General features: G+C 34.1%; 3 protein-coding genes across 4 annotated transcripts; 2 read left to right on the plus strand and 1 right to left on the minus strand.

Moving 5' to 3' along the window:
* Positions 1–2,743: 2,743 nt before the first annotated feature.
* LOC148275469 (uncharacterized) lies at positions 2,744–5,875 on the minus strand. The gene is made up of 2 exons (XM_088235686.1): positions 4,810–5,875; positions 2,744–3,789 (listed from the first exon to the last, which is right to left on the minus strand). The coding sequence occupies exons 1-2, from the start codon at positions 5,759–5,761 to the stop codon at positions 3,167–3,169; spliced, it is 1,575 nt and encodes a 524-aa protein (XP_088091812.1). The 5' UTR covers positions 5,762–5,875; the 3' UTR covers positions 2,744–3,166.
* Positions 5,876–9,554: 3,679 nt separating this feature from the next.
* On the plus strand, positions 9,555–16,135 carry LOC148275470 (uncharacterized). Of its 2 annotated transcripts, XM_088235687.1 has the most exons (3): positions 9,555–9,780; positions 11,357–11,661; positions 14,727–16,135. In XM_088235687.1, the coding sequence occupies exons 2-3, from the start codon at positions 11,400–11,402 to the stop codon at positions 15,872–15,874; spliced, it is 1,410 nt and encodes a 469-aa protein (XP_088091813.1). In that variant the 5' UTR covers positions 9,555–9,780; positions 11,357–11,399; the 3' UTR covers positions 15,875–16,135. The 2 variants fall into 2 exon arrangements, with proteins under 2 accessions (XP_088091813.1, XP_088091814.1); XM_088235688.1 differs by lacking the exons at positions 9,555–9,780; positions 11,357–11,661 and adding an exon at positions 11,795–14,495.
* Positions 16,136–19,876: 3,741 nt separating this feature from the next.
* LOC148275471 (uncharacterized) lies at positions 19,877–27,340 on the plus strand. The gene is made up of 3 exons (XM_088235681.1): positions 19,877–20,203; positions 21,935–22,227; positions 23,702–27,340. The coding sequence occupies exons 2-3, from the start codon at positions 21,966–21,968 to the stop codon at positions 25,618–25,620; spliced, it is 2,181 nt and encodes a 726-aa protein (XP_088091807.1). The 5' UTR covers positions 19,877–20,203; positions 21,935–21,965; the 3' UTR covers positions 25,621–27,340.
* The last annotated feature ends 247 nt before the right edge of the window (positions 27,341–27,587 follow it).

Genomic DNA, 27,587 nt, shown 5'->3' on the forward strand with positions numbered 1-27,587 from the left:
TTGAGCAAGAGAATGGTTTCTCATCAGCATGAGTCAACATGTGTAATTTCAAACTTTTTCTAAATAAGCAGTTATATTGACATTTTAAGCATGAGAACGGTTTCTCACCACTATGGGTCATCATGTGTTATTTCAAATTATTTCTTTGTGTAGATGTATATTGACACTTTGAGCACGAGAATGGTTTCTCACCGGTGTGAGTTAATATGTGCGATTTCAAATCTTTTCTCCGAGAACATCGAATCGGGTTGTGGTCCTGTGGCTAGTGTCTCGGACTCACGGACCAAAAGTCCGTGGTTCGAATCCTACTCTACCCCATCTTGATTCCCATTTTCTAATAATGAGTTAATTACAACTCGTTGAAAATGGCCCTCAAAATTAAATATTTGGGTAAATCATAAGAACGCAAATATTTCTTTTTTTATAAAAAAAATAAAATATATATATTGGCACTCTAAGCATGACAATGGTTTCTCACCAGTATTAGTAAGCATGTGCTGTCTCAAATTACCTCTTTGTGTAAATTTACAATGGCACTCTGAGCATGAGAATGGCTTTTCACCAGTATGAGTCAGCATGTGCAACATCAAGGCACTTCTCTCTGAACATTTATATTTGAACCTGAGCACGAGAATCGCTTTTCTCCAGTATGAATTACCAAGTGCGGTTTCAAAGCATTTCTCGTTGAGCATTCAAATTTGCATTTCGAGCATGAAAGTGATTTCTCCACAGTATGAATTAATATGTGTTTTCTCAAATTACTTCTGCGTGTACATTTATATTGACACTCTGAACATGAATATTTATGTATTAAATTTTACAGTCATTCTAAAGGGAAGGATTGAAGGAAGACGCAGTGCAGGTAGAAGCCGCATCTCTCGGCTTAAGAACTTGCGCGACTGGTTCCATTGCAGCACTCAGTCCTTGTTCAGGGCAGCTGCCAATAAAGTAAGAATCGCAATGATGATTTCCAACCTCCATCGGGGAGAGGAACCATAAGAAGAAGAAGAACATGAAAATGGTTTCTCGCCAGTATGAATCAACAAGTGTGATTTCAAATGACTCCTCCGTGAAAATGTATTTTTACACTGTAAGCAAGAAAATGGTTTCTCACCAGTGTGGGTTTTAATGTGCAATGTCAAAATTCTCTTCTGTAAACATTTAAACGGACACATTGAACATACAACATACTTTTGGCTTGCTGGTTAAGCTAAAACAAAACGAGAATAATGTTGTTGTTTTAACCGCAAGTCGGTTCATAAATTTCGTAATTTTAAACAAGCTTTATAAAAAAAATATTTAAGAAAATTTCAAGAATGAATTACAGGTAGTTTAAAATAATAGTTAAAAGCAGAATAGGAATGCTATTCCTAATTTTCTCACAGGGAGGAAGAAGATCTTTTCTGCGTATAAAGTGGGTTCTTTTGGGAATTTAATTTTTTTAAATTACGTATGTCAAATTGCGTAAAATAAACAGTTTAACAGTGAACTGAAATCTACTTTGGCAAAGTTTTTTTGGAGTTCTAGTGCCAACTCTAATGTATGGAAACGAAGTATGGAATTGGAAAAATGATGATGAAAGTAGGTTAAATGCTGTCGAAATGCGATCCCTCTGGGGAATGTGTGGTAAAACAATGTATGATAGGTGCACAAATGTCGAGATCCGTGAACTTTTTAAGGCTAAGACATGCATTATCGACAGAATCAAGAAAGGGGTGCTGCGTTGGTTTGGACATGTAGAGCGAATGGATAGCGAAAGATGGGCTAAAAAGATCTAAAGGATGCAGAAAACGAGGAAGACCGAGAAATACAAGGCACGATCAAGTACTCGAGATGTACATGTCAAAAGTAGGAATAATCGGCGTGCGTGTGTGAGAAGATGTATGAATGTAGAGGAAGCGAGGTCCGTATGCAAAAATAGAGTGATATGGCGTTCTATCTTCTCTGCCCACCCCTACGGGGAAACGGCGTGATAGTTTGTTGTTGTTTATAATAGTGAATGGTTTCGTCGGATGAATCTTACCCACATTATGAAGGTTTCAGCTCTTTTACTTCACAAAAGTCAACAGATGGAAGAGTTAAGGAAATGTGGATGTTTATTGGTTGGTTGGAAGAAATTGCCATTTGGCAATAAGCCCGCCAATGTACAAATAATCATTATGTACAAAAAGTTAAATAAATAAACATAGGCAAAATAGTGAATGCTTCACAGTGTGTAAAGTAACCACTTATACAAACTGTTTTAAGGCAGACATTTTTATGCAAAAATAAACAATAACATTACTACCTGCTAGTTAATTTACTATACAGTGATAAAATATTAATGTATACCATTTATAATTAAAGAATGTACCTATTTTGAGTAAATTTTTAGATTTTTCTCGACCTAAACCCAGTAACTAGTTTTTTACAAATTTATTTAATGGAATCCGGGTCAAGGTTTTGCAATGTTTGGGTAACATATTGAATATTTTGGGGCCCAGAAACCTGAGATTTCTGTGCCCGAATTCAGAGTTTGTGATAGACCCATAGACCCCATGACCCATCCTCTAGTTTGACTTCTGGTAGTGTGGGAGTCCTTGTCTACAAAAATTTTGACAAACTCAACAAATATTGTCGATAAATAATACTAATTAAACGCATAGAAATTTGGTACAAATAAAGTATTTCAGTTTTGAGATATTTGTGCAAGCGATTAAATAAAAATAAAATGAAACCTTCTTCGGAGAGACGAAGAAAATAATTTTGATTGATATCCCAACCGAAATGAAAGATTTATTGGGAAATGTGTAAATGCAGGCATTTAGGAGCCGGTCTTAAGAACAGTTAAAACACAAATTGCTTTTAATAAAATCCTAAGAGGATCTAATACCGTGTAAAAAATTAAACATATTTAAAATATTATAAATCAACTATCATTAATAACATTCACTGAGTCATTGGAATCGTTTCGAGTCATTCTACATTTAGAACATTCTCACCAATACGATTTGTTGAATGATTAATTATTTCACTTCTTTTTGAACACTTGTATTTACAATCGGATCAGAAGAATAGTTAGCTGCTAGTATGGGTCAACTTGTGGGACGTCAAAAGTATTTTTCCAAAAACAATTATATTTGTTACATTTCAGATTATGCTTCAGAGAACATTAAATTTTACGCTTTTAGCATGATAATGGTTTCTCACCCGTATGAATCAACATGTGTTTTCTCAAATCACTTTTACGTAAACACTTATGTTGGCACTCTGAGCATGAGAATGGTTTCTCGCCAGCATGAATTAACATGTGCGATTTTAAATTACTTCTCTGTGAACCTTTATATTTGCACTCTGAGCATGAAAATGATTTCTCACCAGTGTGAGTTAACAAGTGTAATCTCAAATCATTTTTTCGAGAACATTTATATTTGCACTCTGGGCACGAGAATGGTTTCTCGCCCGTGTGAATTAATAAGTGACATTTCAAATAACGCTTCTGAGAACATTTAAATTGGCACTTAGAGCATGCGAATGGTCTCTCACCAGTATGAGTCAACATGTGTTTTCTTAAATAACTTTTACGTAAACACGTATATTTGCACTCTGAGCATGAGAATGGTTTCTCTACAGAATGAATCAACATGTGTGATTTCAACTGACATTTTAATGAACACCTATGTTGGCACTCTGAGCATGAAAATGGTTTCTCACCAGTGTGGGTTAGCATGTGCAATTTAAAAATTCCCTTATGAGAACATTTAAACTGACACTTTGAACAGGAAAAATATTTCTGGCTTGCGAGTAAACCTGAAACGAAAACAATAATATTCTAATTGTTGAAACCGCTGTAATTGTTTATATATTTTACCAAACAGGAAAAAAGAAATTTTTCTAAATTTAAAATCAGCTGTATTGAATATTTAATAAAAGAAATTCCTAAAACACGGAATTTCGGGAAATAATGACAAGTAAATGGTCAAAAACAGAAAAGAGTAACAAAACGATGAAAGGCGATTTAAGAGAACCTTTGAACCTCCTTTTAAAATGAAATTGAATATTGATGTTTTTTGTCGATATTTCTTGATAAAACTCCATGGTTAATGATTACGATAAAATTATAAATAAACTTATCAGTGAAACTTTTTGGTTTAGTTTGACTTGTTATTATTTTGACCAACGAGCGTTTTCGCCTAAGTAGGCATCTTCAAGACTGGTGAATCGTTAACAACGTATACAGCTTTTATACTCTTCTTAACCCAATTTCGGTCCGAAAACTCCCAAAAATGAACTGTTTAGCAAACTAGTTGTAAATATTTATATTTTCTGTCCCCTGTTAAAATACTTATTTGATCTTATCTCCAAAATATGTTTAGAATAGTATAAAAGCTGTAAACGTTTTAAACAATTCACCAGTCTTGAAGATGCCTACTTAGACGAAAGCGCTCGTTGGTCAAAATAATAAAAAGTAAAACTAAACCAAGAAGTTTCATTGGTAAGTTTATTTCTAATTTTATCATAATCATTGAAATTAATTACTTTAATTTTAAAACAACTCCTAGAATTCTTTTGATTTCAGTGAATCATAATTTCTTTTACTGTGGTTTTATGCTGAAATATTTACTCGGAAGTGTTTTTTTTACTTAGGAGCAAATTAAAAAATAACCCAACCGGATAGACTACAAATTTCGAAATATCTTTTGAGATTCAAAAGGGTTTTTATTGCTGATTATTATGAAAGCAATATGAGTTTAAGCCCTCTGCATACCATTATCCACAGTCCTCAGACGTAATCTCAGAGCAGATAATGTTTTAGGAAGTATTACTTACTTGAAGTAATATCATTGCTAAGCGAGGAATCCAAACATTCTTGTTTAATGTCAGGATAGTGAATATCAATCTCTGTGGAAATCATAACATCACTGGTTGTGCTAGGCTGTTCGTTACTGGGCCCCGGTTCAGCCTTCACGGTAGCAACACCTGGTTTTCCGATTCTGTAGGAACATGGCGTCTCTTCCGCAGTACGGATAATATCTGCCTTTACATCGCCAGTCTCTGGTTCAGCCTTCACGGTAGCAACATCTGGTTCGTCGCTTCTCAAGGTAATTGGCGACCCTGCCCCAGTACGGAGAATATCTGTCTTTACATCGCCAGTCTCTGGTTTAGCCTTCACGGTAGCAACATCTGGTTCCTCGCTTCCGTAGAAACATGGCGTCTCTTCCACAGTACGGATAATATCTGCCTTTACATCGCCAGTCTCTGGTTCAGCCTTCACGGTAGCAACATCTGGTTCGTCGCTTATCAAGGTAATTGGCGACCCTGCCCTAGTACGGAGAATATCTGTCTTTACATCGCCAATCTCTGGTTTAACCTTCACGGTAGCAACATCTGGTTCCTCGCTTCCGTAGGAACATGGCGTCTCTTCCACAGTACGGATAATATCTGCCTTTACATCGCCAGTCTCTGGTTCAGCCTTCACGGTAGCAACATCTGGTTCGTCGCTTCTCAAGGGAATTGGCGTCCCTGCCCCAGTACGGAGAATATCTGCCTTTACATCGCCAGTCTCTGGTTCAGCCTTCACGGTAGCAGCACCTGGTTCCTTGCTTCTGTGGAGACATGGCGTCCTTTTCCCAGAATGGAGAATATCTCCTACTTCGCCAGTCCCCCGTTCAATCTTAATATTCACTGAAGCGATTTCCATAATTTTGCTATAAAGAAGAAACGCAAAGAAAAAAAAGTTCATATTCAGAAGATTTGGAGATTTGGAGACCTTGGAGAGCATATAAAATACATTAGTTGTTATTTTATACACATAATACAATTGTTTTTCATATTTTTTTTTGTCTACCGATATTTATTGCAAAAAGAAAGGGCTTGTTATGACAACCATAGATGCGAACCGAGCGAATAAGCGGATCGTCAATAGATCGGCTATAGACAAGATTAAATGTAACCGAAGAATGGAATTATTTTCACGAAACAATACGTACCTACCTAAACTATATTTTTACTTGATTGTAATTATTTTTGGTTTTATACAAATTTTATTAACATAATTTATCTTTTTTCTCTTAAAAACAAATGAAAAATAACATGCTTTGTTAAAGAATTATCTTCATTTCGTTTTAAAAAATGTTTGGAAAGATTTCTATAAAATGAAAAATTAATAAAAACGTAAATTATTAATATAAGCAAATATAAAAATTTACACTACACTATGAGATGAGGGGGTAAACGTGAGTATGAAAGGAAAGAAGATGAAAAACTATCTTCTAATAGTTTTAACTGCTAATTATAATACATAAAAAGTGACGAGGCTTCTATATAATATCTACAGAACAATGAATATTTGGATGAATGATTTATTTGACTAATTTAGTCATTATTTTACAATGATTGTATTTATTTTGTTATGTGGAGCGAGGTTGCATAAAAATATATTGGATTAGGTCAGTTGTGAAGTCAAGTTAAATTAGGAAACAAAATGATTCTTAAATTTATTTCAACAGAGAGAAAAAAACATTATTGAGAAAGGAATGTGGTGATGATGTTTTCCTTCTCTGTTAAATCAAATTCAAATATGAATAACTCTCTAGAGAAGAGATTTAGCCAGTCTGCAAGCATTTAGACATACTCAAGCATTGTTTAAATGAGTTTTCCACAATGATTAAACTTAACCCAACCCAACTTCAGATAATATATTTTTTTTTTAAAGTAAATAAAAACAATTTGGTAGTCAGACGGCAGAATCAACCATTTGTATTTTTTTTTTTATGTTATAAAAGTATTAAAATAAACTTGATTTTCGATCCATAAACCAAATTATTTACGTGTTACTTTTCAATAATTAGTTACCTTTTTCAATAATAACGTTTCTTATTATGTTATTTTATTTATAAAAGCCGTTTCGATGGCCCCTTCTGCCGTCGGATATCAAATTGTTGTTTTATTAAAATTAGCAGGAAGGTAACAAATTTAACCTGACCGTAATAATTCCGAAATAAACGTGATTTCTTTATAAATATAATATAAATGTCACCACGTTTTCCCTGAAATATGTCATAATGATTCTTACCTGTTCAGAATTCATGTCCGGAACTCTGCCATTTGTGAACGTAAACTTGTTGTAATCTGGAATACAAACTCTGTTGGCGTATATATAAGTCACAATTCTGCACCAGAATATTTAAGGTAACTATGCATTCCATAAACTGACTGACAGGCGTTTTACGCATAGATCAGCCATGCCTACTGCGAGAAAAAGAGTTATTATACCTCTACGCAAACAGCGCATTAAATTCAGTGAGCACGCATTTGCGGTCGAAGGCCCTATGGCATGGAATGCTCTCCCAGTAGAGGTGCGAGGCCGTGAGAGTGAAGTGATATTTCGGAAAAATCTTAAAACCCACTTTTTTTCTAAATCATTTGAATAAATCCGTAGCATGTTATAACAAAATAAACTGTTTTAATTGAATTACAAATTTAAAGGCTTCAATTAAATTTATTTATCCGTAGAATCACTATGTAAAGCGCATTTGAGGTATTATATTTCGAAAACGGCGCTACAAGTTATCCATAATAATAATAATAGTGAGTGTTGATAAGGATAAAGGACGATTACCAAAACATTGTGATATCGGCTGAAAACAAGGTGCGCAGCATATTTATTTATCATTACAATGAGCAATAAAATCAGAAAGCACAATAAATTTATATATGTTATTCAACACAAAAACAATGATAAAATAATACAAACCCCCCCTTACAGCGGTCTCATTTAACATTTAATACAAAAACCAGATTGGATTCAATTCACGTCACAGGAATGGCAGCAACTGATATAGAAAATGAAGTTCATAAATGAAACAGATTTAAATCTAATTTTTTTGCAACAGAGATGGAAATATTTTTGAGAAGGGAATATGGAAATCTAGGCATTTAAAGAGCTTACGACCTGCCATAAGCTGGTTCAAGTGGCCCGTGGAATGTGACACACAGTGTAACATTTTGCCTATGTTTAAACATCCATATTTCCTCAACTCAAAAGATAAACGATAAAAATTGGAAATTATTCTCAGGCGTTGCCTAGTAGTTGCCTAGTAGTACTAAAGGTTTTAGCTCTTTTACATTGCAAAAGTCAACCGATGGAAGAGTTGAGGAAATGGGGATGCTTAAACATGGGCGGAATTGTGAATGTTGCACATTGTGTTAAGTGGTCACTCAAACCAACTAATGATAGGTCATAAATAAATACAAATGCCTGTAAATGTTTAGAGTTCCTCATTCCTTTCTGAAAAATGTTCCCCTATCTGTTGCAAAAAAAAATTGAAGATCTGAATAACTCTTTAAGGAGGAAATCCATCCTTTCTGCAAACATTTGGATATCAAAACATTGTTGAAAAAGGTGTGTATGATTTGCACTTCTGTTGCTCCATTAAAGAATTCGAGCCATTGTTAAAATTTTTAAATAAATTATTTATTAAATTGGCGGCGTTCCACAGTATTTCATTAAACATAACAATTAATAAATAGGATTATAAAAGTTTTGACTAGTTCTTGGGCAAAATCAAAGCTTTCATCGGTAGAAAATGCAACACTTTTACGATGATTTTGATAAAATTATAAATAAAGTTACCAATAAACCTTCTTGGATTAGTTTTAGGTTTTTTTTATTTTGACCAACGAACGGTTTTGCCCAAGTGGGCATCTTCAAGACAAGTAAGTTGTTAACAATGGTTACAGCTTTTATACTATTTCTAATATATTTTGGAGATAGGAAGATCAATAAGTATTTTAAAAGAAGACAGTAAACATAAATATTCACAACTCGTTTGTTAAACAGTTTGTTTTTGGAGTTATTGGACTGAAATTGGTATTAGGCATTTTTTATTTAAAAGGTGGAAAAAAAACACATCGCGAAATACAGCAGAGTGGAAAACATAAATTTTAACAGGTTAAGTTCGTACAATACTTTGATTTTATGACAGGGAAGTTTACATACATAAATGACGAAATATCTTAAAATACATACCTAAATAATGCATTTGTTTATGGAATGAATTAACTATGGAGCGTAATTAAGAAATATCATAAAAAAACTACAATGATCAGGATTGGTGAAGAGCTTTTCTGAATTTTCTCTACCCCCTAGAGAGTAATTAATTTATAAGTGGTTTTATGAAGCAAAGTATAGTTGCATAAAAAAAGTTAAAGAGGGACTTGTAGGGAACAAAATGCCGAACACTCCTCTAGTGGAACGGAAAGCCTGTTGATTATTGCCAACAGGTCGGCTTCTCTTGAAGAGTTTTAAGTGGTTTCCTCTTCACGTGAGCAAATGCTGAGAAGTTCTTGATTAGCTCACATTAATACATTCTTCTTGATCCCAATAGTTTAGATAAATTTAAAGATATTTAACTGCAGAAAAATCCACTTTTTTAAATACAAACCTAGTATATTATAAGATAGGTAAATAATAAAGCAGCTCCCATATAAAAAAAGGGGGATAAACTTTACAAGTTCTGAGAATTATGAAAGCACATCACACTCCAAGTACGTAGTAAGGCCTTTAGACTGGCAGCACTGTCTGCAGCATTTCGCAATGGCCGCCGTTTCGTGTTCGACAGTGTCTGGTTTACGTTGCGAGTCTTAATCTATTTATTGTTGAAGATTATCGTAGCGCTAGTTTTGTGAAAAATCACCTCAAGGGCGCTGTACAATAAACAATTGATCCCTAGTTAAGTGTACCTATAGTACAATACATGCGCGACGGAATGATCCCCACCATCAATGAAGCAACTAAGGGTAAGTTTCCTAATGTTTTTATTAGAGTAATATTACCTATCTTATAAGACGTGCCGGTTCAAGTCAACATGACCAGCGTTTGGTATATAAACAAGTATTTGGCAAATAAAAAAAAAACACAAAGCTTCATTTTAAGTATATTTTTTATTCCGTATATCTAAATAACTGGATGAGCCTTTCTGAAGAAAGTAGTCATAATTGTGCCCGCAAACTCTATCTGCCACTGTGTTTTTTTTGTTAATTTTTCCATACTTATATTTACATAGAATTTTAATTACAAAAATACACTTAAAATTAAGCTGTAACATAATTTGGAAAAAATGCCCACAAAGACTGCAGCGTCTGAGCGTGGGCCATTCTTTTTTTAATGATTTAAAATTTTATAGCATATACATATGGTATGACATAACCATGAAGAAAAAAAACAAACAAGATTAACATATGCTGATAGAACAAAAAACAGGATTTATTTGCAGTATTTCATTATAAATTTTGATTCTTTTTTAAAAGAAGGTGTCTATCTATTCCTTCCATGCTAATCCATGACCTCAAACCTACTTTAAACGGTATCAGTGATTCAATGTTTATAATTCTTTAGGTGAAATATTGAAAGATCTTGGACCAACATGTAAGGAGTGCCTCTGTGCGAACTTAGTTCTGCACCCGGAAACTGACGGTACACGATCGGATCTATCACTTATCCGATTTAAATTATAACTAAATAATTTCCTATTTACGTAAACATGCTTTAGGCACTAAAATACTAACTTTATTACCAAGTTTGTGCGCATATTGTTATCCATTGTTTTTATGGCTATGTGATATGAAAATATTTAACTCATTTTTGCCTGATGCCATGTTTTAGTAATGTCTCAATAAATAAAATAAAATGGGTACACAAATTTTAACAGAAAATGTAATCGACGAAATAAATCTAATTACTTAGTCATGTAACAATTTATTTCTTTACTTACGGACTTATTCAGTATATTAAACAACAGTAAATACATTTTTTTTACTAACCTCTTGCCATAACTTCTATTTATGTTTGTGTTTGTGGATTGCCTATCACATTATATTTTATATCCGGGTTATCATGTCAGGCAGGGAACAGTACCCGTCACTATCTAGTGGCTCGTGGATTACATTACAACATTATTTGCTGATTAAACTAAGTTTTTACCTACAAATCACCATGAAAGTATGTTACGATCTCAGTTTGTAAAATAAAACAATATGTAGCTTTACAATAGGCCAGGAGAACCAATTACAGTGTTTGATTACAGCCAGGCTTTAAAATCACATTAAGCTATTGTAATCTCACCTCAAACTCCAATGACGGATCATAAGCTCTCTAACGGCCGAGCCTCTCGTATTTTCAAAAGCTTCATGTCTGTGAAAAATATCTATTTAAACTGTTATAGTTGTAGTTTGTCGTGTGGAGAAAATTTTAGTTCGGGGAAATGTGTTACATTTGAGGCCTATGAAACGTCCTTTTTTAATTCCATCATAGCATTACATCTTATATGCAATTTTAGATTGTACTTTTAATTAAAATCGTTGGTATAATTTCCAGGATTAATCACAGATTAACTTTGAATCTTTTGAAATAAAAAAGTATGGAAATCGCTTCAGTGAATATTAAGGCTGAACCGGTGACTGGCGATGAAGAAGGAGATATGCTTCACACTGCGGAAGGGGCGCCACGTCCCTACAGCAGCGAGGATCTGGGTATTGCTACCGTGAAGGCTGAACCAGGGACTAGCCCTGGCCAGCCTAGCATAACCAGCGATAAATTTATCTACACTGTGATTGATATTGACTATCCTGACATTAAACAAGAATGTTCGAATTCCTCTCGTAGCAGTGAAATTGCCTCAAGTAAGTTATACTTCCTTCCACATTGTCTGCTCTAAGATTACGTTTATGGACTGCGGATGATGGTTCGCAGAGAACTTAAACAAATATTGCATGAATGTTGATATAAAATTGTTGTGGGTGAAAAGCTGTATTATTCTTGTCATGTATCGAAAATATTACAATATTGGAAATTTTAGAAGCCACCGTCGTAGATTTTTAATAGGAACGCGGTCATGGCTTATTAATTACCTACATAAATGACTGTGACAATATAAGTTCTTATTTGATATTCGCATAGTCATATGTATTTGAAAATCTTCCTCTAGGTATTTAAAATAAAACAATCAAATTAACCATAAGGAAGCAGTGAAAACTCTCAAACGTCATTTTATAACTGCGTAAAAAGTGTTTAAGAATGTGTTTGTGTGTGATGTTTAAATGCCTAAATTAAACATTCACGAATAAAATCCATATAATATTATAACAGGGCTAGGAAAAGTTTGTTACCTACGTTGTTTATTTAAAAATAAAAATTATGAATATTTTTTCGCAACTCGCAAAAAAATCCAATGCAATTCACTCGTTTATCTAATATCAATGTAAAATAATTAGAATTAGGAATTTTAATATTTGAAATTTGCGTCCGATAAAAATATACAAAGACCAAAAAAGGACAAGAATCCGATTGAGGCGGCCTCCGTGGTGTAGTGGTCAAGACGCTTGACTCACGCACGGAAGGTTCCGGGTTCGATTCCCGGTGAGAACACAAAAATTAAAATGTGATTTTTCTCAAGCCTGGGTGCTCTGTGATGTAATTCACCACTGTAATTAGGCCTCCTGGCCTGTTGTGGCGCAAAAAAAAAAGTAAAAATTAACGTTAATCCCCACCTACTCAATGACATATGCATTGTGAATTTCCATTTAGAACTATATCCCATCCACCTATGCGCTCTGTGGCTGCAAGACGTGTTGGTATATTTATTGTACAGAGCTCTTGATGTGATTTTTACAAAAATAACGCTAAAAAAATATCCACAATTATAAGAATTAAATTCTTGGCAGTTTACGGTCAACAAAGTCATAATATATTCATTGTATAGGGTCTTTTATTAAGCGCTTCCTATGTTTAAATTAAAATAAAACAAAGTGTGTGTGAGATATCATCGAATTTTTTTATTTATTTGAAATGTATCAATGCCATTTTGTATGAAATATAACATTGTTCAAATGTCCGCCGCGGCTTTTCTGGGTTGTGCGCACCCGAAATGTCCAATTTTCCATGACTCTTGCGCATAAATCAGGCTTAATGTGACTGACGGCATGGGTTATGTTGGCTTTGAGGCCCGCTGTAGTTTGTGGCTTATTATCATAGACCTGTGACTTAAGAAAACCCTACAAGAAAAAGTCTAAGGGGGTCAAATCGCACGATCTCGGTGGCCAGTACACATCACCTCTACGTGAGATAACCATGCCCTCAAATCGCTCGTGCAGGGTATCCAATGTGGCATGAGCTGTATGGCACGTAGCGCCGTCCTGTTCAAACCACATGTTGTTGGTGTCCATATCATCTAATTCAGCCCAAAATAAGTTGGTAATCATCAGCCTATAGCGCTCGCCGTTAACGATTATGGCTTGGCCAACGTTGTTCTAAAAAAAAAAATGGACCGATGACGCCGCCAGCCCAAAATCCACACCAAATAGTGACTTTTTCGGGATGCATTATACGCCTTTGGAGCTAATGTGGATTGTTATTGTCCCAAACTCGACAATTTTGTTTGTTGACGCACCCATTCATCCAGAAATGGGCTTCATCGCTGTAGATGATTTTTGAACAAAAATTAGGGTCAGTTTTCAACTGCTCCAGAGCCAATTCAGCGAACACGCGTCGCTGTATATGATCGTTTATCTTCAGCTCCTGGGTCAGTTAATTTTTTTACGGGTGCAGGCTCAAGTCACGATGCAAAATTCGCTAAGTTGTGGTCTACGAAAGGCCGAGTTCTTGTGATCGACGCAAAATCGACTGCCTCACGTTCTCCAGCATACTTTTACGGACAGCGGTAATGTTTTTGGCAGATCTTGCGCATTATTTCCTTGCTAATTAATTACTGAACCAGTGGACTCAAATTTATCCACTGCACTGCGAATATTCTTCTCGGTAGGACGCCTATGGCGACTGTAAAATGGGCGATGCGCGGATCTTTGCCCGAACAGAACACCTATTTCGATAAAACAATTCTATAATTTGTACATGGTGTTGAACGCTATATCCGTCCATGGTAATTTGGCGAAACAGACTGAATAAATGACAGCTAATTTGAAAAATATCGCTTCAACAATATGGCCGCTATCAACTGTCAAAGTTCAGAAGTCCCAATTGGAAAACCCTGTACATGAAGTATTCCATTGCATTCCGAAAAATTAATAAATAAAAAAAGATATCCAGCCTACTAGACCAATAAACTAAAAAAAGAGACCTCTCAAGTGGTTACGCGAGAATGTTTACTGCCATATGTGTTTTGGTTGTCGGCTTTTCCTTGAGAAGTAGGAACTTGAGCAGCCTGGCAGTACCTACCGCATTGCAACAATTCACAAATTCCATTGTCAAAATTAACTGACAGATGTATTTTTCCTTAAAACAAATGATGTCTTCTGTGATCCGCACTATAAACTAACAACAACAAATAAGATTCGTACCGCTATCTTGCTATAGAAAGTTACCGCTTAAGGTCAGCATTAATATCATCACCGCAACCAATATCTAATCCTGATACACCAAACAGAATAAGAAAAAACTTGACATCCGCATCATTCCCGCATTAATATCTGGTGGAGCAAAGGGGAACACTTCAACACAGGTGAGTCGATTTCCGTTGCATATTAAGTGGCAGAAAACGTTCTTAGTAACGTGTGTGTTGGCTGACCTTGTTGGACCATCTTGGATCTGTTCATGCGCTCTCTAAGCTATCGAGGAATCAACTTTTGCGCCTCTCTCTCGCGTCACCACTCAAGTGATATCACCACTCGCAAACTGATACTGAAATAAATCAATATTATGCCCATTTCTTTATTTTTTGTTTTTATTTCAGGTTTTCAAGAGAGCCAGAAAAAAATTGCCTGTTCAGAGGGCCGATATATATGTCCAAAGAAGAGTAGTTTAATTTCTGACATGTTTATTCGTACCCTTGAGAAACCATTCTTATGCTCAATGTGCCAATATAAGTGTTCTTATAAAAGTAAATTAAAAGCACACATGTTAACTCATACTGGCGAGAAAAAATTCTCATGCTCATGGTGCCATTATAGATGCTCGCGGAAAGGTAATTTGATATCACACATGTTTATTCATACCGGCGAGAAACCATTCTCATGCTCAATGTGTCAATTTAAATGTTCTTATAAAAGTCAATTAAAATTACATATATTAACTCATACCGGTGAGAAACCATTCTCGTGCTCAATGTGCCAATTTCAATGTTTGCAGAAAAGTCATTTAAAATCACACATGTTTATTCATACCGGCGAGAAACCATTCTCATGCTCAATGTGCCAATTTCAAGCTTCACGAAAATGTCATTTAAAATCCCACATATTAACTCATACCGGTGAAAAACTATTCTCGTGCTCAATATGCCAATTTAAATTTTCGCTTAAAAGTAATTTAAAATCCCACATGTCAACTCATTCCGGTGAGAAACTATTCTCGTGCTCAATGTGCCAATCGAAATTTTCGCTTAAAAGAACTTTAAAATCCCACATGTTAACTCATTCCGGTGAGAAACCATTTTCATGCTCAATGTGCCAATTTAAATGTTCGCTTAAATGCAATTTAAACACACACATGTTAACTCATTCCGGTGAGAAACCATTCTCGTGCTCAATGTGCCAATTTAAATGTTCACGAAAAAGTCATTTAAAATCGCACATGTTTACCCATACTGGCGAGAAACCATTCTCATGCTCAATGTGCCAATTTCAATGTTCACAGAAAGGTTCTTTAAAATCACACAAGTTAACTCATTCCGGTGAGAAACCATTCTCATGCTCAACGTGCCAATATAAATGTTCACGAAAAAATTCTTTAAAATCACACATGTTAACTCACACCGGCGAGAATGCATTCTCATGCTCAGATTGTGGAAACACATTTTTTAAAAGGGGGGATTTAATTCGCCATTTATTAAATCATATTGGTCAGAAAGTTGTTGAAAACCGGGTAAAGAGTTTTGATTCTTAATGTTCTCGTTTATTTCTTAGCCCTGAACATTAGATACGAGGTCATACTTCCACGTATGGACGCCGTTTGTACTCTGACCTCTGACCACTTATACTCTCCTAGCTACCCACTCCACCTGCGTCTTCGGGTAATTTTAAGTTCAGTCATAAGTCCTAACTTTAAGAGCTAAGTTAGGATTTTGATTTTATATTCCTTCTATTTTATTTTATAAGTCGATATATGTGTTTAAATAATAATTATATATACAATTTTAAACCTTTAATATAGTCTACACTTACTAAGCCAACCCTTCCTTTAAACATAAATCAAACAGACGTATTAACAAATAATGATATAAACGAAGACCTTACTATGTTGACTAAACCGACAAACACAAACTTACTTACACTTAATGAAAAAAAATGCAATATTATCAATTATGCATCTAGAAAAAAAATCTCACCAAGTAGATGCTTACATAAATAATGAACGACTAACTGAAATTGAACATGTTAAATACTTAGGACTAACAATAGACAGACAATTGACATGGACAATGCATATTAACAATTTAATTCGCAAAGTGGCGACTTTATCGCGTCTTTTTTTTCAATCAAAAACTTTGTTCCAATAAAGGAAATATGTTAATGTATGAAGCCTATGTAAAAACTAAAATATGTTATATGCAACTTCTATGAGGAACAGGAAATCAAAATGACAAACAGACCACAAAGACAGCAAAATAAAATATTAAAGTTAGTATATGACCTACCCTATCTAACAGCAACTAAAGAACTTTTTAAACAAACTAAACAATTAAATGTAACTGAAATCTTTAAACTAGAATCCTTCAAATTTATTCATAAATTAGCCGCTGATGTAATTGTACACAAAGAATTAGAACTTGAAAAAATATGTAGTAAACATGGACACAATACGAGAATATCAGAAAAATATCATACACAACCTTCTAAAACGAGAAAAGGACAATCGAGACTAATAAACCATGGATTGAAATTATACAATAAATTACCAGACAAAACTAAATAAAAGACTCAGACAACCTATACAAAAGGTGTTAAAAATATTATTATTAACAGTAGAATGTGAATTTTAAAAGTAAAAATATTTTGTCATATAGTTAAGCCCTAAACTCACCATGTCCAGACATCTGGACTGCACAATTATCCAGGTTAGTTCTCCTTAGGCTTAGTCTTCTTCTTCTTCGTCCGGAAAAAAATTTCGTGTCCAGCGCCCCGTAAGAGATGCATCCCTCCTAATTTGCCACTCGTCAATAGTTTTTCTTTTATTACTTTTGTCAATGGTTTTAATGTAGGTACTACCTTCTCGGTGTTGAACACTGATGTCAAAATATAAAACCAACTCGCCTTTTTTTAGTGATTCCACCGCAACAGATTCCATTACCTCTAAGTCTGTCGGAAGTTCCCAGGCCAGGACAGGTAAGGCAGCAGTGGACACAGTTCTGTAAATGCAATTAGAGGAGCCTTTTGGCCACTAAGGAGGGTCCTGTAGACGCCACCAGAGGATGCACGATGAGCCCAAACTTTAGCAGCACATGTTAATTGTGCAACATAAGTTCCTCGGTATATTAGTCTGACCCCATTACTTTTTATTCCCCGCGTTGCTCGGCTCACCCTTCGTACTTTCATAAAAAGCGAAGATGTTTTTGAGGATATCATTTTGGCATGAGCCAAAAACGAAAGTACCTTAGATCTTGGAAAATTCCTCTTTTGCGGTTAGAATGTGAGTCTGTTCCTATTTTCCCATTCTTAAATTAGTTTAAGTGCCTCTCACCCCCTAATTTCCAACTCCCTTCTACTGTTTCCTGACAAGAGAAGAAGAGCGTCGTCTGCGGCTACCATATCGCTGCCTGCTGGAAACAGTAAACGCAGTAAGTCATCACAGAGTAAATTCCACAGTGAAGGCCTCAGGATAGAACCCTGTGGACAATCCATGGTCGTCGTTCTACTCGCGGTTATGGATCCGGGGACCACAGAGATGAATCCATCACCAAGGTAGCTCCGAATGATCCCGAAAAGTTCCTTCGGACAACCTCTGGATTTTAATTTAGTTAATATCATCGGCTACCAGGCGTCGTCAAATGCACCTGAAATATCGAGGAATATCCCACAGGCAAATCTCACCCGGTTATCATGTAGACTGACTTTATTTGCTGGCACGGAGTATTGCATCCTCTGAAGACCGGGCTCTAGTAAAACTATACTGCTTTGGATAGGGAGCAGAGAGCCAGCCTTTCAGCCTATTTCTAATTAGATTTTCGAGAACTTTACCAAGAGCTGAGAGGAGTGCTATTGGCCTGTAAGTTTTAGGATCAGATTTATTTTTATCGTTACCCTTCGGGATACCTTCAAACCTTCTTTCCAAACTTTTGGGTACTCGTATATCTCTGCTTTTAAACAGAAATTCATCAGAGTTGTAAATTCACGCCTGGAAAAGTACCAGACGTTTCTCACGATTTCCCCGTTAACTCTGTCAATACCAGGTGCCTTTTTTGGACCGAGGGATTTTATGGTTCTATCAATTTCACCCTCCGTGACGACAGACACTTTGATATCACTGGTACGAGGGTCAGCGACGCCGATTCTTCTGACCAGAGTGTTGTACGGTTTATTCAATTAGAATAGTAAAGAGAAAAAAAAGAAAAGATAAAGAATATTAAATTTAATTTGATAAATAAATTAGGAAAAAATACAAAAACAAATAAAAAAAATATCAAGAAAAGAAAAACATATACATTTACATGTTTGGCCCATTTTATAAAGGAATTATTTGTAGAAAAGAGGCTTAAATTATCATTTTCCGTTGTGTTTATAAAGTATGAGTTATAGAGTTTAATGGCAAGGACATTTGCATGCCTCCGCCCTAGTAATGATTTACAAAACGGAATCTCCAGCACTTGATTACTTCTTTGACTATGGCGGTTTGGGTTTTGAGGGAACAAGTGCTGACGATTTACAACGAATTTTAGACATTGGAGACGATACAACTATCTTATATTTAAAAGTTTGGCTTCTTGGAATAATTGGATGGAGGGATATGTTTTATTCTTGTTCAGCATAATTTTATTATTAGTTTTTGTACTATCATTAAATGTTGAATATAATTATTTAATGCTCCACCCCATCCAATTATTCCATTTTATAGAGTTGATTTAAAAATATGTTTGCGCAGAGCCAGTTTTCCAAGCGCAACGACGAAATACAATACTATTATTTTTATTTGAAGATATTATTTCAATTAAAGTCATCTATAAATCATTTTTAACGAGCTTTTTAGAAATAAAAACAATAACTCTAACAGTGTTATGACTTCTGACACCATGTTAATTATTGAAGAGGTTTTTTTATTTTATTTTTTTAAGAAAATATCAACAGTAATACTTGTAAAAAAATTATAACAAATAAAATATACAGGGAATTAAACCAATAACAGATATCCATAGAAATACATTAAATACACGTACAATACATTCTAGTGTGTTTGTGTGAGTGTAAGTGTGTGAGAGGGTGGGTGAGTGGGTGTTATAATGGAACGAGGGTAGACATGTGTGTAAATATCATTGCACAAGTGTCAAAAATATAAAAATATATAACATTTTAAGAATTAGAGATAAAATAATATTATATTTTAGAAACTAAATATAAGACAGAAAGATGTGTTATAAAACGCGCATTTTGAATGTTTATTTGGTACAAACAAAGGGATCAATAAGGGGAAAGTTCAAATTACATTCACGAGCAAAACGTATAAGTGGAATTATAAAAAAATACAAAAAGTATAAGCAAAACATATAATTTCATTTTAATATAATAGTTACGCTTTCAAAAACACATTTTCAAAGACTTAAAAACAACCAAATACTAAAAATGACAAATTTAGAACATTTTAATTACTATAAAGTTAGTACCATGTAGGTACTACGTTTATTATACGGCGGTTCATTTTATTGAATAATACGCAGTTTTATTACATCACAGTTAATTGTTAGAAACTTTCTGGAATATAAAAGCACGTCACACTTAAAGTACGTACTGAGGTCTTTAGACTGGCAACAATTTATGCAACATTTCTCAATGTCCGCCATTTCGTGTTTGACAGAGACAGTGTCTGGTTTAAGTTGCGAGCAATATAATCTGTGGTTGCGAGTCTTAATCTATTTACTTATTCTGGATAATTGTTATAGCGCCAGTTTTGTAGAAAATCACCTCAAGGGCGCTGTACAATAAACAATTCATCCCCAGTTAAGTGTACCTCTAGTATAATACATGCGCTATGGAATGATCCCCACTATCAATGAAGAAACTAAGGGTAAGTTTCCTAGTGTTTTTATTAGAGTAATATTACCTATCTAATAAGACATGTCGGTTCAAGTCAACATGAGGGGCGTTCGGTATATAAACAAGTCTGTGGAAAAATTCATAAACACACCTAGCTTTACACGTATTTGTTTATAAATTTGTATAAACCACTTAATTTTTTTAATTATACTTCGACCGGTTTCGAGGTTACTACCTCATCGTCATGAATTTAACTAACTTATAATTACACGCGTTGCTATTTATGTAATAAAATATTGTGTGAAAGAGAAAGAAAAATGAAAGAGAAAGAAAGAAGATGAATCATAACGGGGATATTTTTGAAAGAGAACTCAAATTTAAATTGAATTGATTATTTGTTATTTGAAGTTTTTGATTAATGGCTTTACTAATTTCTTATCGTTCTAAATTATCTTAACGAAAACCATTTTTATTGACTTGCAAAATTTCTACACACGTTTCTTGATTAAATTCATGGTTTTCGGATATAAGATGATTTGCGAATTCTGAAAAATTATTATTACTCTTAGATTATTATTACTCTACTTAGAAATTTTGCATGTCAATAAAAATGGTTTTCGTTTAGATAATTTAGAACGATTAGAAATTAGTAGCCATTAATCAAAAACTTCAAATAATAAATAATCAATTAAATTTAACTTCGAGTCCTCTTTTAAAACTATTCCCGTTATGATTTATTTTATCTTCTTTCTCTCTCTTTCTTTCAATTTTCTGTCTCTTTCATACAATATTTTACTATATAAATAGCAATGCGTGTAATTATAAGTCAGTTAAATTCCTGACGATAAGGGTAGTAACCTCGAAACCGGTCGAAGTATAATTTAAAAAATTAAGTGGTTTATACAAATTTATAAACAAATAAGTGTAAAATGTCATACCACAAAGTGAAAAATGTTTTTGATAACAATAACACCTAGCTTTATTTCAATCCACCATTTTTATAACAAGGCACGCGAGTTGGGGATTGGAAAGTTAAATAGAAATGTACCAAAATACTTTTTCCCTGTCCCTCTCTCTCTCTCTCACTCTTATCTCTTCGCACGTTGCGTTGACTTATCTAAACTGAAGGTAACCCTTAAATTCGTATAAACTGCAGGGTTTGACTTACTATAATAGACACGCTCTCATGGCTACATTTTAATATCAAAAGCACGACAGAAGGCAAATGACAAAATCATCTTCAGAAGTCATATAATATTAAGACTGTTCTGTAAAAGTAAATACATTTCTTCTTTTTTTACTAACCCCTAGCCATAACTTCTATGATTGTTCGCAGATTGCCTACCAAATTACACTTAAAGGTTGGTTTTTACCTACAAATCACCATGAAAGTATGTTTCAATCCCAGTTTGTTAGAAATAGCAATATGTAGCTTTACAACAGGCCAGGAGGTCTAATTAAAATGTTAGGTTACAGCCAGGCTTGAGGAAAATCACATTTAGTCATTGTGATCTCACCGAGAATCGTACCTCGAACTCCAATGATGGATCATAAGCTCTCTAAATGCAGAGACTTAAAAAGCTTCATGTCTGTAAAAAAATATCTATGTAAACCGCTATAGTTGTAGTTTGTCGTATGGGTAACATTCAATTCCTGAGAAATGGATCTTGAGGACTGTTAAACGCCTTTTTTTAATTTCATAATAATATTACATCATATATGTAATTTTAGATTGAATTGTTTATTTGTTATTATTTTACAGATTAACTATATATATTTTGAAAGAAAAAAGTATGGAAATCGCTTCAGTGAATATTAAGGCTGAACCGGGGACTGGCGATGAAGAAGGAGATAAGCTTCACACTGCGGAAAGGGCGCCGCGTCCCTGCAGCAGCGAGGATCTGGGTATTGCTACCGTGAAGGCTGAACCAGGGACGAGCACTGGCCAGCCTAGGATAGCCAGCGATAAAATTATCTACCCTGAGATCGATATTGACTATCCTGACATAAAACAAGAATGTTTAAATACCTCTCGAAGCAGTGAAATTGCCTCAAGTAAGTAATACTTCCGTTCACATTATCTGCTCTGAGATTACGCCTGTGGACTGTGGATGGTGGTTCGCAGAGAACTTAAACTAATATTGCATGATTGTTGACACAAGATTGTTATGGCTGAAGAGTTGTTATTATTAATGCCACGTATCGAAAATGTAACAAGAATGGAAGTTTGTGGAACTCAGTCTTGTCTTATTACTAACCTATATGACTGTGACAATATATGTTGCATAATGCGTTGTTGGTCTACGCAATATTGAATCCATCTCACATCAACTTATCTATTTTAAAAGTAGAGGCATTGCCAGCTTCCCTTCTCATTGAATGCTTTAAAGGGTTATTAAAATCTGTTGATTTAGTTTTCAGTAAATCTTAAAGGAAGCCTAAAATTGTCTGTACTTCTTGACTGATAATTGTGAAAGAATTAAAATCAAAACTCTTTAATATTTCACTTGGAAGAACTCCAGTTTTGTAAAAGTAAATAAACGGAATTGTTTTAGAATGAATCATTTTCTTCCAGTTTTTTTTATTTTATTTATCCCAGTATATATTTATTTTGGGAATCACTTTCTATGATTTGTAAATAACTCACTATTAGAAAATGGAAATCAAATTGTGGTAGACACAGTTCATTTGTTGAACCTCTGATCCATGAGTCCACGACACTAGCCTCAGGACCATAACTCGGTTCCCTTTAACCGTTTTAAAAAAATGTATTTACCACACTTTAATACAATTCACACCGTCCTATTCTGTTAAATTCTTCTTAATTCTGTTTCCAATAATTATTGCTTCAAATATCACATTACTTCAACCTATAAGAGAAAAATATTCCATAAAAACATACGCCATATGTAACCGAATTTATAAATGAAATTTGCTTTTTATCATACAAACTCATGCACAATGACTGAACTTTTAAAAGAAAAAAAAGAAAGAATGACGAAAAATTTGATACTAAATTTATAGTCCAAATGCAGATTTGACGTCCATCGTCTTCATTCACATCGTGAGAAAACACATGGCCTGGTCGACGATTTCTGGTTCCCTCGAGTAATTTGGAAAAGCGTCATTGTCTCAAGTTTCAGCGTATAGAATGTTAGCAGTGTCTCGGCAATTTGTAGAGTTTGGGGTTGTAAAATGTTTACGTGGAATTTTTAAAATTCATCACAAATAATGTAATCCGAAGACCAAAATTACTCTTGTGATTTCATAAAATAGAAAGGAAATGTAAAAATACTATCCAGAATAAAAAATATACACATTTTTTCCATTAACGGTCACCATAGTCATTATATAATGTTCATTGTACACGTAGTATTCAATTACATGCCGCAAAATCAATAATTCCCAGCCTTCCGAACCAATTAACTGAAGACTTGATCTCTGAAGTGATACCATGATACCACTCGCATGCTGATATTAAATAAAATCAATATTTTGTCCCTTTCTTTATTTTTTGTTTTTGTTTCAGGTTTTAAAGGAAGCCCAAAAAATTTTGCCTGTTCAGAGTGTCAATATAAATGTCCAAAGAATAGTAGTCTTTTGCCTCATGTTTTATTTCATACCGGTGAGAAACCAGTATCATGCTCAATGTGCCAATATAAATGTCCTTATAACAGTCAATTAACATCACATATGTCGACTCATCCCGGTAAGAAACCATTTTCATGCTCAGTGTGCCAATATGAATGTTCGCTTAAAAGTAATTTAAAATCACACATGTTGCTAATTCATCCCGGCGATAAACCATTCTCATGCTCAATGTGCCAATATAAATGTTCTTATAAAAGTCATTTAATTTCACATATGGCAACTCACACTGGTGAGAAACCATTCTCATGCTCAGTGTGCCAATATAAATGTTCTTATAAAAGTCAATTAATATCACATAAGTCAACTCATACTGGCGAGAAACCATTATCATGCTCGATGTGCCAATATAAATGTTCGCTTAAAAGAAATTTAAAATTGCACATGTCAACTCATACCGGTGAGAAACCATTCTCATGCTCAATGTGCCAATATAAATGTTCTTATAAAAGTCAATTAACATCACATATGTTAACTCATACCGGTGAGAAACCATTCTCATGCTCAATGTGCCAATTTAAGTGTTCACGGAAAAGTCATTTGAAATCACACATGATTACTCATACCGGCGAAAAACCATTCTCATGCTCAATGTGCCAATATAAATCTTCGCAGAAAAGTAATTTACAAGCACACATGTTAACTCATACAGGCGAGAAGCCATTCGCATGCTCAATGTGCCAATTTAAATGTTCACACAAATGTACTTTAAAATCACACATGTTTACTCATACCGGTGAGAAATCATTCTCATGTTTAATGTGCCAATATAAATGTTCACGAAAAAGTCGATTAAAATCACACATGGTTACTCATACCGATGAGAAAGCAATCTCATGCTCAATGTGCCAATATAAATGTTTTTATAAAAGTCAATTAACATCACATATTTTAACGCATACCGGTGAGAAACCATTTTCATGCTCAATGTGCCAATTTAAATGTTCACGAAAAAGTCGATTAAAATCACACATGGTTACTCATACCGAAGAGATATCATTCTCATGCTCAATGTGCCCATTCAAATGTTCACGAAAAGGTCGATTAAAAGCACACGTGGCTACGCATAGCGGTGAGAAACCATTCTCATGCTCAATCTGTCAATATAAATGTTCTTATAAAAGTCAGTTTACATCACATATGTCAACTCATACCGGTGACAAACCAATATCATGCTCAATGTGCCAATTTAAATGTTTGCGAAAGAGTCATTTAAAATTACATATGGTTACTCATACCGGTGAGAAACCGTTCTCGTGCTCAATGTGCCAATTTCAATGTTCACAGAAAAGTAATTTAAAATCACATATGTTGACTCATACCGATAAGAAACCATTCTCATGCTCAATGTGCCAATATAAATGCTCGCAGAAAAGTAATTTACAATCACACATGTTAACTCATACCGGCGAGAAGCCATTCTCATGCTTAATGTGCCAATTTAAATGTTCACACAAATGTTCTTTAAAATCACACATGTTTACTCATGCCGCTGAGAAACCATTCTCGTGCTCAACGTGCCAATTCAAATGTTTACGAAAAAGTAATTTGAAATCACACATGATAACTCACACCAGCGAGAAACCATTTGCATGCTTGATGTGCCAATTTAAATGTTCCCGAAAAAGTCGATTAAAATCACACATGGTTACTCATACCGGCGAGAAACCGTTCTCATGCTCAGATTGTGGAAACACATTTTATCAAAGGGAGGATTTAATTCGTCATTCATTGAATCACATTGGTCAGAAAGTTCTTACTGTAGAATTGCTAAAAATGAATTTCGTCCTTAACCGGTAATAGATTTTTGATTATTATATTCTTAATTATTTTCTGGCTCTTAATATTACTCTGACCTCTGTCTATTACTGCCTATAAAAAGGTCACGTTGGTTGTCCAAGGAGTTGTAATAAAAAATTATATTTTTACTTTTTCTCACAACTACAATCTGCTTAATAAAAGCAAATATTAGTATAGAACAAACATTTTTGTTCATCTATACATTTTTGATGGGCGGACATGAGAGTATTATAATTGCAAAAGTGTAACTTTTCTGGAAAGCAAAAAAACTTTATTTTGAACTCAATTATTTAGCTACGAAACTCATGATTTGCAAAATGGGTTATTATTTATAGATAATTATATTTGCGTAACAACATTCAAGTAATTTGTACAAATGACAGAAATATTCCTTAAAATGTGGGATAGAAAAGAGACTACTTATTTTAATAAAACTAACTTTTACTATTTGTACCACTCAATGAATCATAGAAATGAGTCTTCTTATATTACTGAGACCATCTCGTTCTATTTGTGTCACTGAAAATATGACACAAATGTGCATACTAGTTTTATTAAAACCAAAGCTTAATTAATTAATTATATATACAGCAGTAACTAAACTAAACAGTTAAATGAAGAAACATTTCTTATTAAATGACCCTTGACTTATCTTCTCTGTTGTGTCAATCAATATTTCCGCGTGCACAATAAAATTTTAGAGAAATTAATAGACTGCTTTTTTTTACCTTACATTAGTGTTATGATTATATTTTTTCCTATTGTACAACATTACGCGGCGACATTACGAATGCGCGCGGCGAAAGTGGGGCCTAGTGGGGGGATTTTTGGACACAGCCCGATGTATTCTAATATGATTCTACGCTCTTTCTGGACTATTCTTAATTCTATGTTTTCAAATAATAAATGAACAAACCAATCTTATACCTTCACCACCATTAAATATATTTAAATAGACTGTTATTTTACACTTAATCCTCTTATGTGCACGCTTGCATGATGCGTAATTGATAGATTGATTATTTTACAAATGCATTTATATTTTTAGAAATTCTTTCAAATGTAAAAATACTTTCATGTTTTTATAAATTTCTTCATAATATTTCAATCACGTATTGAAATTATAAAGAACACCAACCTATTATAATATTATTGATATATTTTCCACAACTATTATCTTAAGACATAAAACTATAAAGCTTCATTGACTATCTTAAAATACATAAATGTATGTCAAGAAATACTGTGTTATAATTTTTTCCGAAATTCAAAATAAATACTTAAATTCATCATTACCTATTAAACACTTATACCCGTATGCAGAGACAAAACTTAAGGTGAGGAAAGTACATTCTAATTTCAAATACAGAGAATAACCCGAAGGTGAAGACAATAGAATGTACTCTCCTCACCTTAAGGTTTGTCTCTGCATACGGGTATTAGCCTTGCCCTGAACTATTGGTTTTACCCACAGTTATGTGCAATTACTGTACATGCTAAAATCCGTAAGATTATTTTTATTTTTAAGTACCTTGAATTATATAACTATATAAGGGCATTCAATCCATCTAATCTTCACATTCGTTTGAAAATGTTCTAACAAGGGGAAACAATTGTCACGAAATTTTCGTTTTTATATTTGTAAAAATAAAATAAAATTTTCAGTAGACTCAAATCAGTGTTTGATTTCTTATATAATAAGTTTAAATATGGAGTTCTACAAAATAAACACCAAATCAATCAATAAGTACCTGGTACCTACTTAAATTCAATATTTGAAAATGGTATTGAGAGAGTGCCTTGAGAATTAGAACGAAGAGGTAAACCACGAACTGATAAGCTTTGAAATTTTTCACGCGGGTATTTGGGAGCGTTAGGACTATGAAGTACATTGAACAGAAGTGAGAGGGAGTGATAGTCTCTCCGCTGTCTAATTTTGAGCCATGTGGTCATATTTCCTAAGACCA

Source organism: Micrasema longulum, unplaced genomic scaffold (assembly GCF_059751315.1).
Source record: "Micrasema longulum isolate JH-2025_06_02 unplaced genomic scaffold, ASM5975131v1 h1tg001416l, whole genome shotgun sequence".
Lineage (NCBI taxonomy): Eukaryota > Metazoa > Arthropoda > Insecta > Trichoptera > Brachycentridae > Micrasema > Micrasema longulum.